This window comes from Brachyhypopomus gauderio, chromosome 13 (assembly GCF_052324685.1).
Source record: "Brachyhypopomus gauderio isolate BG-103 chromosome 13, BGAUD_0.2, whole genome shotgun sequence".
NCBI classification, from domain to species: Eukaryota; Metazoa; Chordata; class Actinopteri; order Gymnotiformes; family Hypopomidae; genus Brachyhypopomus; species Brachyhypopomus gauderio.
In genome coordinates this window covers 11,235,406-11,246,953 of record NC_135223.1, presented here as the reverse complement: position 1 = coordinate 11,246,953, position 11,548 = coordinate 11,235,406, and the positions used below count along the sequence as shown (strand labels likewise).

The window sequence follows — 11,548 nt, the reverse complement described above, 5'->3', positions numbered from 1 at the left end:
ATAACCTGGCTTATGTGCAATTAACAAAATCAAAGGCAATAGCAATTCATTTTGTGAAAACACCATTTCTGCATCTGAATTGCAATGGGGGAATAAACAAAGGCATACGCTTGTACAATTTTATTAAATGCTTGGGTATCATCAACAACCAGTTTATCATAGGTAAATAAAGTGATAGAAACATACTTATTACTTATTCTCAAGAAAGAAAACATGAGCTATGAGTAGTATGTCATCTCTACATAAGAAACCGTGAGAAAGGTTTAAGGGACACGTTCATAGTTGGCAAGTTGACAGACTGTGTCAGACACATTAATACATTAATCAAGATCAGATCTAAAGTGACTTTCACTATCTTTCTCTACTACCTGCAGTGTAGCTATGATAAAAACATATTTGACCTTTGTTTAAAAAAATCATAACAATAATAAAATATTGACACAATTTACATTACAGTACACTTGTTGCTTTCTATTTCTAACTTAGACTCTATATATAAAAGCTTCACTGTGCTAACAGGTGAAATGACAATATGAAGAGGCCTTATCGCCTTCTACCGAAATTCGAGTCTGGAATTCTATTTATTTGGGTATCTCCAAATGTGATCCTGAAGAGTCACCGCTTGCAGAGTAGAGTTCCAACCCAAATGTGCTTTGTAAAGCTCATCTCCCTCTAGGAGTCTGATGTTCAGAACACTCTTGCCAGGTCTGTTAAGTCAGGGATCTTTACTCTGCATGCAAACAACTTCTAAAGAGCAGGGTTGAATATATTTCTCATTACTGATTATCTAGGAAAGCCTCTTCCAATTTAAGTGCTGTTTCTTCTTCCTTCATGCTAGTTTTCATTGCAAAACGTCAAGACAGACATTGCACAAGCCTGATGATACATCTCTTCTGATCACTTCTCTTCTTGATCAGTTGCTAAAATCACTAGCATGGAGATGAAGATGCAGAGTAAAGCTTATTCTGGGATATTTTTTCCCCCAATTTCATTTTATACAATTCCAATTGTATTCACCATGTAACCTTCTGATAAAAGTCCACAATCTCAACACTCATCCAACACATTAAGACCAGTGTTCAACATGCATGGATTTAAACAAAACACTGATCTTCCTTATAGGATCGTTCTTTTCTCCTTATGCTACTAATGCATTTTTATACTAAAGAGCTCACATCCCCACACTTGCTCTAAGTGAACATCAACTACACATTATACATACCAGAGACATAATAATTCTACAGAGCATCTGCTGACTTACAGTAAGCATTACTGTTAGGGGAAAGTACTGTATTAGTAACATTACTATAAATTCACCTAATGTCAGCCAAGGGTTTCTTTAATGCACACAAGGGTATAGGATCATTTTGAAGACTGGATGGGGTAAATAAGAGAGGGAGGTTGATATCTTTATAAAAGATATTTGCAATGCATTTCTAAGTTTGCTTGAGGTTTAATTTGTAAGTTCATTTTGTGAGAGAAATCTGTGAAAGAGAAAAGAATCAACTCAAACAGCACTCAAAAGACTTTCTGAGGGCCTGATAATCAAGTCAGATTAGTCTCAATTCTTGTCATGCAAAATTCAATATCCCTCTTTCTACCACACATTAGTCTTTGTGTTTAATGAAGGGCACTCAGTGACTGTATTCTATTTGCAGGGTTGAGATATTCCCTTTGCCCTCCCCTCTCTTGAACATTTTTCCTGTTGTCAACTTCAAACAAAGTGCTCTCCTTTGTCTCAATTCTGACAGTTTTCCTTGACAAGTTCTCTTGTGTCTTGAGAGGAGCGCTGAATTCCAGAAACGAGAGGGACAGAGTTTGCAAGAAAATGCTCGATTGGATAAATGGGAGCTCCTGTGAATGAGGGCCGAGAGGAATCTGCGAGACTGTTTCCCACAAACTGGACACCTCAGCCGATCTGGAGGGTAAATGACTCTGGGACAGTGCCTAGCTGCTATGTGGACCATAAGTGCTGCTCTTCGTGAAAATGCTGTCAGAAAACAGAAGGGACATGGGAATCGTTTGAGAGGGACTTGTAAAGAAAACAGACTGTATAGCTCTAGTCCTGCTGGAGGACCCAGTTCACATACAACACTGCTTCCTCCGCCTCCTCGCCTAATCCTAATTAGCATACCCATTTTTTTCCTAAATTTACGTTGCCTTCGGCGAATTGCTCTTCTTCTTCTCCTCTGAAGTTTCCTCCTTTCATTTTTCTTCCTTTCTCCAACTGAGAGATCCATCCGTTCCCCGTCCATTTTTGCGGTCGGGTTCCATTCGTAGCCTATCTTCTCTCTCCTGTCCCGTCTTTTTTTTTTTTTCTTACGGCGCCTCAGCTCTTCCTCGCTGTGGAAGCTGTGGTGGTGGTGTGGTTGGACATCGGCTGGATGGTGAGGGTGGTGTTGATGTTCAGGTGGAGGCAGTAAAAGTGAATGAACGGGTAGGTTTGGGTTGAGAGTATGTCTCTGATACATGGGCTCTCCTTTCACTCCTGTGTGCTGATGATTGAGGGATGTTACAGAGGAACTTGAAGGTAGAGGCTGGGAGTAAGGAGCGGTATTAGAAGAAGAGGGGAGGGATGTACTGGCCTCAGGTACATAGAACAGGGGCGAGTACCCAGCTTGAGGCTGGGATGGAACCGCCTGGTGACTGTGAAGAACTCCACTGTGAGATTGCTGGTCACCTGGGCCTCCACCAGCTGGCGCAAGCTGGAGCAAAGCATTTGTGGCAGCTTCACTCTCGGATACTGTTGAGCCACCAACGCTGCTTTCTTCTCCAGTGACACTACTGCTCCCTTGAGGTCCTCCTTGACCAGTACGTGTTAGGCCATGCTGAGACAGCCTGTGTCTTGTTAGGCTGTTAGAATATGCAAAAGCCTTTCCACATACTTCACAAGAAAACAGCTTGTCACCACCTCCCTCATGCACTGTTTGATGATGTGCTGTAAGATGGAAGTGATGGCGGAAGGACTTCCAACATATAGCACATGTGTAGAGTCTGGGAGGAGGCGGAGGATTTGGGCCTTGGGGTTTGACATCTTGTGGGTATGAGTAGAATGATGAAGAGTTACCTTGACCACTTTGAATCATGCTTCCACCAGGGGCTGGATAACTGTTAAGGTTTTCTCCTCCAGGTGTTGTTGGTACTTCTTCCAGTTCTCCTTTCTGGTGAAGCTTTCCGTGTCTTTTAAGGCTCTGGGCATATCCAAAGTCCTTTCCACAAAGAACACATTTGTAGTTCTTCTCACCAGAATGCACGGTGTGGTGTTTACTGAGGTGAAATGCCTCTCTAAAGTATTTGCCACATACTGTACAATGGTGAGGCTTTTCTCCAGTGTGGATGCGGTCATGCCTTCTTAAAGTTTCTCTTCTCGCAAATCCTCGACCACAAATGCTGCACAAATACGGCCTAACGTCTCCAATACCTGCTCTCTGAGAGGAGTGTCTTCTTTTTGGAGCTTCTGCACCTGCTGCACCAGGTTCCTTCTTTTTACGAGGTTTTCGAGGGCGCTTAGGCTTTCCACCTGGTGTCTGCTGATTTGGTTGTTGGCTGGAAGCCATTGTGTCTTGGTTTGCACCACCCCTATAGGACTTATCCATTGCAGATGTTGAAGATGGACCTCCAGGTGAGCCTAGAGGACCTAGACCAAGGCCGCCAAGGAGTCCTCCAATGATATCCCTCCTGTCATCTCCTCGACCTCCGCTGCTGTTAAGGTCCCCACTCATGCAGTTCGCTGCTGCAGCAGTGATAGCAGAAATAGCGTTATTGACAGAGCTTGTGACATCATCTTCAGAGTCATCCAGCAGTGAGGACAGGGGTAGATGTGGCTGATGGTGATGATGATGATGGGCTGGTGGGTGTGGGTGCAGAGTAGGGGCTAATGGTGCCTTTCTAAGTGCTGACCCTCCTATGCCTCCACCACACGAGGACGATCCAGAGTACAGGTTGCTTTGGGGGCGCTGGTCTTTGTAGTTCTCGTTGTAACCATCACTCCGGTAAGACACTGCATAATTAAACAGTTTTAAATTAAACAGTATTAATATTGCATACTGAAAGGCCTCTCTAGCCAGTAAGCACTATATACTGCATGTTCATACATATATTCTAGAAACTACATATGATCTATGCACTAGTTCAATCCTGAAAAAAATTGGTGTGTTACTCACCCACTGCACTAGTTACCATTCCATCACTGGAAGCCCCTGTTTTATTGCTCTTGCCACCAACTACAGAGCTGTTGTTGTCGGTCTTCGGTCTGGGTCCTCTTCCTGACTTGCCACAGGTACCCGAGGCTGCATGGTTGAGCAGTGAAGTGCTCTCACGGAAGCAGCGGCCACAAGCCGGACAACGGAAAGGTTTTTCCTCGTGAATCTTTTCATGACGGGTAAGGGACTCACGTCGGTTAAACGCACGACTGCATGTGCTGCAGGCATATGGGCGTGCACCAGAGTGAATGACCCCATGTTGAAGAAGGTGTCCCTTTTTCTTGAATCCCTTGCCACAGTCTGAGCACTGAAAAGTTTTGTCGGGACTGTGGCACGATGACGAAGCTGAAGTTTCTTGGGTTGAGTGGGGAACACCGGCATCTGCTGGGTGCAGAACAGGATTTACAATGTTGCTTCTTGTGCCTGCAGTACCTGCTGTGGTAATCTCATGACAGCGCAAATGCCTGCGCAGACTGGACAGGTGTGTGAAAGTTTTGCCACACTCTCCACAATGGTAAAGTGGCTCCGTTTCAGGCTGTGATGAGGGAGGGGGCATTGAGCCATGGTTGTCAGTTTTAGAACTGTTTGTCACCAATACTGACGCAGAAGTAGATGAGGGAGCGGAGGAGGAAGATGATGACACAACTGAGGTGGAAGATGAAGAAGTTAAGTGGGGAGGAGGATCTCTACCAATGCCCGACATACCAACGGACCCACCTCCACCAAGGCTGGATGGGTTATCTTGGCTGAGACCGCCTGTGGTGCTACTGCTGCTGGGATTAGGATTTGCAGAGCCATGACTGTTACTGCTGCTGCTATTGGTGCTGTTGTTGTCCGATTTCCGTTGAGGCAAATAGCCAGCCATAGCTTTCTTTCTCCTGCCTCCTCCACTTCCACCTGCACCGTCTCCTTTCCCGTCATCCTTGGAGATGGAGAGGTGCAGAGGCAAAGGAAGAGGTAAACCAGCTTCCTGTTGCATCAAAGAGGCTAGCTGGTTTGAGGAAAGGACGGGGATACCTTGAAAGTCAAAACTGCCTAATGAGGAAGGCTGAGATGTGGAATGAAGAGGGTGATGCGGATGTGGATGCGGGTGAGACAGAGCATGAGGCGGCAGCTGCTGCTGTTGTGGTGGAGGCTGTTGTGGCTGTGGCAAGCTGCCCGAGTGGCTGTGTGCGTGTGAGGAGTGGAGGGCAGGTGGTGGAGCAAGGCCAGAACTCGAGTCACCCCCGGTTTGACTCAGACCAAGGCCAAGGTGGTTGTGGCTGCCTTGCTGGACCAAAAACTGTTCCAAGCTGGAATTAGCTGGCACTCCGGAGAGAAAATACTGATTAGCAGCTAGCATGCAGCTGAACTGCTGATGCAAGCTTCTCGCATCAGATGGAGGGCCTGCCAATTGGTGACCTAGGGAAGTTACTGTACTACTGCTAGGAGGGTTGTTAGAACTGGAAACTGAACTTGAAGGAGATGGGGAAGAAGAGGATGGTCCTGGGGAAGCTTGAGGGACAGAAAGGCCTGGATGTAATGGGGGAGGTGGTGGTGGAACAGATGACACTAGCCCCCCAATTCCTCCTGAACCTCCTCCACCTCCACTGCTGCCTGCAAAATGATCGAATCGTCCAACTCCTGGGTGCAACTGTTCTTGTGCTAGGGCCGCCTCAGTTGGATGAAATGAGCGCAGAAACTGAGGGTAGCCACTCACGTGACTTCCTCCGCTGCTACTGCTCCCAGACATTTTGCTTGACTTCCTTGAACCCTGTGAGGATGAAGACAGTGACTGCTGCTGTAGTGGTGGGGGAGGAGCACTCATTTTTGCAAAGATTGATGCCGAATCAGAAAAGGCACTGGTTCTAGATCCTTGGAGTGGGCCCAATCCAAGTCCAGATAAAATAGCCCCAGAGGTTTCGACTTGTTGTTGTTGCTGCTGCTGCAACTGGTGCTGGTGAAGCTGCACTTGCTGCTGGTGTTGTAGTTGTCGCTCCAATCCAAGACCTTTGAACTGATGGGCTTGGTGTCCACTCAGCATCTCTATGATGTCCACATTGTATTTTCCAAACTGGAACATTTCCCAGTCATTGAAACATGGGTGTGCAGTTGCAACACCTTCTGCTCAAGGAGCAGCAATATCAATTGTGCCGAAATTGCCAGACGAGGTGTGACAATGACAAGTGCTACCTGTAAAGGAAACACTCCTGCTTCTCTAACCTGCTTCAGTCCACCCTTGCATACGGCCTGCTTTAGACTGATTTGTTTTTAGATGACAACCACCAGCTGCTCCGAGTTTAGAGTCAATTGTGCAAAGCACAAGCTGAGGGGCACAATAGCTTTTTCTATATGGTCTGTGATATTCCAGTTCTGAAACACACAATTCAAAGGTTATGTTTGATTTATGAGTCTTTAAAGGGTCTGTGGCTCAGAGCTTCATGGTTACCTAGATCAATGTCTCCGATTAAGAAAATTTGTTTCACGTTTATTTTACAAAGGTTTGTCAATGTTTTCCTTGAATTGCATATTGGTCAGTTCCTCTTCAATGTCAGTATCTTAAAAGTTGTCTTTTATGCAACATCAGTGGGAAAATACATGTACTGTTTCATGTTCACATTTTGAGAGAGGCACTTTTATGTGCCATGTTTTACTCTTTCTCAGACAAAACCTAGTTCACTGGTTTTCACTTGCTTGGTTACATTGTTGAGTTTATGGTCTTCCTAGACAAAGTTGGATTAATTATTCCAAGTGCCATGTGTTGGGCTCATTACAGTCAGTAACTGTTAATTTTTAATCCATTTAGGCCATGTGACAACCAACTCACTTTCCATGTTTCAGCAAATATCATCAACAAATGTCATCTTTTCAATGTCAAAATAAATATCCTCCTTTACGCTTATAGGCATGGGAAGTTTCTCCATGCCACTCCTCTTCTTACTGTGAGACAGAAAAGAAGAAATATGTGAAATGACCGTATTTCACACATGCTAATGTGTTTCTTACAACACTCCAAGCACTCTAATAAAAACATATGTAAACAGTGACTTTGTAAAACCAGCTGTTAATCATTTACTATGGTTAATGACACTAGAACAGTTATATAAGTAAATATTAATAAACTATAATACCATATTTGTGAAAAAAAAAGAAAAAAAATCCATGGGGGGGGGGGGGGCGTGTCTATAAAAATTAGTTTTCAAATTGCGGCTATACTTTATTACATAGTAGTTTACTATGTAATGTATACTTCTTATTCTATTACGGTGCAACCTATACTTTTGGTTTTAAATACAAAACATATAACAAATATGTAAAAATATATTTTAAGATCGAACTGCAAACTTTTAATATAAAAACGCTAAAATCTAAACCTAAATGTTTATTCATCGCATATTATATATTTGTATATGTCTACCCAAGCGACCTATAACGTAAAGCATTTGAAAATGTGTTACTTAAATTTGTCTTTTAAAAAAACGGACTCCTATGTCGGTGACACTGATAACCGTTATCTTAGTGCGTTTTGATTCATCCATTTAACGAACGTCACATCATAACCTATTGTCTAATATGGAGAGATGAAAACCCTGTTTTAGCCAAACTAAATTACGTAAGGAAGAACAATAAGTAAAAAGATGTCCAAAAGTTGTAGACGTTCTTGTACATTAATTCTCCCTCCTCACACATCTCTACTAGCCGCGAGCTAACGGAACATGATGCGCGCGAGTGGAGCGCGCGAGGCGTCAGAGGGAGAAGTGAATCTGGAGAAATTATCACATCTGCTGATAGCACTGCGTGCCACTAAACCAAAATGTCCATTTGGACACGGTCCAGGTAGCGGTGGAAACCGTCAGAGGCATAAAAACGAACGCTAGGAAACATGACGGTTCCGCTACCAAATGCAATAAAAGAAATTACAGATACGCGACACTAAAATATGGGGCTATATTTAACGCGTCGCTAGCATGCAAAACAGCTGGCTAATAACATATATTCAGATAGCGTATGAACATAGCTTGCTTGCTATGTCATCAGTAGCTACATGATGCTCGACCTAACATCTGCAAGCCTGATAATATAGGAGCAACACGTCGTTAAAACTTTGATAGCAAATGCATTATAATGAAATCAAAGTCGAAACAATAAAACAGGCCTTTTTACCTATGCATCCATCTTTTAGACTGGGCAAGAGTTGAACGAGGCCTGTTACTCTCCCTCCCTGTCCCTCTTGCTCATATGCCCCTTGTTCTGCTTGCTGTTTTCGAATCGTTAGCAAGCTAGCTAGCAAGAAAACCTTATTTTCACTGCAACCCTGCTGCGTCCACTCAACACCTTTTGTCCATTATATTAATTGCTAAGTCTGGGTAGCATATATTTGTCCTATTTTAAACTGTACAAAACCTTATTTCAACCGATGCATAAATTTTTTTTTGTGTCGGCTAAAATATTTTGGACTGTCTATGTTGGTTTTTAGAAAGGAACGAATGACGTGTGGACACTTTACATCGGTCGTTTCCGGCCTTTGGAACACTTCCGGTTAGTGTATCTGCGTAATTTGCTTATGGTCAGTTTGATGTCTGACGATAAACTTTTGAAATACATAAAAATATTTTTTTAACAAAAAGAATATTTGATCGGTGTTGTTATTCGCCGAACCGATTCCCATTGAGCAATTACTGTGGAATTTGCGTTCCATGTTTCGGTGCAGCTAGTGGAGTAGCTACGTTGCTATTTGGTGTAGCTGGCTAGCTAGCGTAGTTAGCTGTCCAGCTAACGTATTAGAATGTGCGTCGTGTGAAAACTAAATGAGTTGTAGGATTGTCCTCGCAAGTCATTTTTCAGATTTGCGATGACTGTTTATGCTAAGACTTGGCGTACTTTATCGCTGTGAGATGTGAGCAGACAGTGGCCATTTTATTACACCTTGACAGCTCAAATTGAAAAATCCATGTCCGCATCAAAATGGCTGCCTCGTTCTTGGCACTGTTTCTGTCTAGGTGGACAGCGAATAAAGACAATATGGTGGAGTGGAATACATGGCGTGTGTGTGTGCGCGCGTGCGTGCAACCAAACAAAATGCTTAAGTGATTATGAATTTCTTGAAGTCAGTTTAGTGTTTCACCTCCTAGCTTCAGAATCAGTACTTCAGTGTGTGTGTTGTATATATTTAATACATTTTATACAGTCAATAAAGAAATGTATATATATATATATATATATTCTCTCTCTCTCTCTCTCTCTCTCTCTATATATATATATATATATATATATATATATATATATATATATATATATACACGTTTCTGTTTAAATTAACTATTAATATGGGTGTGTTTATAAGGCTCATAAAACATTTTCATCAGTTGACTTTATTTTACAAAGGAGGAATTATCACAATTGTATATTTGCCTTATATTTGTTATCTATTAGGGATACATGAAACAAAGCACTTAATAAAACAAGTGTGATATTTGGACATTTTTGCAGATAAAAGCTTAAGTGACCAAACATCCTTTCTGGTTCTACATTCGACATATTCCATCAGAATCTCTCTATCATAAACTCTTTAAATGTATGTTAAATACATTTACAGTGCCTTTAAAAGTTTATAAAGGTTGTGGGCCTGCACAGGGTTACTGCATGAATAAATATATGGGGTTCTTTGTCTTCAGTCAGCAGGTTCTAATTCCAGTGATTTCCATACTGCTTAAAAAGGCATGTATCTTAATTGAGAGATCACAATTTTAGTGATATGGGTTATGTGTGAGGAAGAACATTTCCTTGATGACTCCTGACAAAGGGATGTCCCTTCAGAGTGTAGCCTTTATAGCATATATTGAATATGATTTATTAGAATTGGGGTTATTTGTGATGCAGAGCCTTTCCTTAGTGAATTTTTACAGAGGGGTTCCCCTTCATAGCATACATTGAATATTATTTGATTGTACTAGCCAAAATAAATTGTTGGCCTACATTAGCACAACTGATGGTTTCTTATTCTTTGTACTTTTAATTGAAACATTTCATAAAAACTTATAGTTATGGCTTGTGGGTACAAAACTGAACGGACATTGCTACAGACCTTTTAAGACAAAAATGCTAAATTAATTTAGCTATTCTAATATTCCCTGAAATAAACATTCAAACAGCTGAAATTGTATTAAATCAACCTATTATTAATTTACATACACACTATGACATCATATCAACCCCTTGTTGATGTCATTGCAACAATGACACTGGCAAGCTTCTTGATGATGGTTACACTATGACATCACACTAAGGAATGTCTAAATGCACTCATCAGGATGCACTGAGAATTAGTAAAGAATGAGTGCCTTTTGTGCTTGTATTTTGTACTGATAGTTCTCAAATAATTTAATGAGAAAGATAGATATCTAAAAACAAGTTAACACTATAACCACAGAAGAAAAAATATCACCATCATAATGTGAAGATAATCAGTAATCATAACAGCAAGAATAAATATCACCAATAACCATAATATTAACTGTCATAGTAATGACAATAACAAACACTTATGTATAAGAGTCTGTAGGAAGATTGTCTATAGGTTTTGTTTGTAATTCATCAAAATACATTTTTTCCTGTCAAAAATTAATGTAACCTACTGTCACCATTAATTATTTCCCTCATTCATACCCTTTCAGAGTAGTAGGCAGAATAGTCCAAACCTTTTGTACTGAGTGACATAATTACATTTGAAACTGACTATGCTAGTTTTGAAATGTTTATCGGCATTTGCAGTAAACTGTAAAAAAATGTAAAAATAAAAAAATAAGAAAGAAAGGGAAATAAACAAATCTTTCCTGTCAATAAAACAGAATGAACTGATAAGTACTAAATTGGCGCATAGGCTAACCTATCCTGGCTAGGCTGACTTAATCATTACTGTAAAAGTTTCTTTTTGCTTCTACCATAGGTTTAATATTTCAGTCTATATACATTAATGTGTTACTGTCTTCTGTGTTGTCATTACCATTCAAATAATAATTAATAAACTGTAGGTAGGCAATGTACCACCGACACACATGTAGTATAGCCCTTAATATTGATACATATTATTAATTATGATATTGGGTATGATTCTCTTGTCCATTTCTGGATGTCAGCAGATCTGAAATGACAGCTGTGTGAGCCAACCTGTCCTCTGCCCTTGTTCAGTCGTTGCTGTAGAAGTGCTAAGACATGGCTTTAGGGAGATTCCAACATCAGCCCGACAAATTTGTCTGTAAGCTCACCTAAGTGCCTGTGCACACCTGAGCTATTATGACATTGTTGTGTACTGTGCTCCCTATTATTAATGTAAATGACTGCTTATTAAACCTCTTACCTCCATAAAA

The 11,548-nt window shown here is 41.3% G+C and overlaps 1 protein-coding gene across 1 annotated transcript; it reads right to left on the bottom strand.

Annotated features, from left to right (window-relative positions):
- Positions 1 to 105: 105 nt before the first annotated feature.
- LOC143473748 (uncharacterized) lies at positions 106 to 8,673 on the bottom strand. The gene is made up of 4 exons (XM_076970865.1): positions 8,346 to 8,673; positions 7,009 to 7,121; positions 4,164 to 6,554; positions 106 to 4,000 (listed from the first exon to the last, which is right to left on the bottom strand). The coding sequence occupies exons 3-4, from the start codon at positions 6,262 to 6,264 to the stop codon at positions 1,635 to 1,637; spliced, it is 4,467 nt and encodes a 1,488-aa protein (XP_076826980.1). The 5' UTR covers positions 6,265 to 6,554; positions 7,009 to 7,121; positions 8,346 to 8,673; the 3' UTR covers positions 106 to 1,634.
- Between the last annotated feature and the right edge of the window lie 2,875 nt (positions 8,674 to 11,548).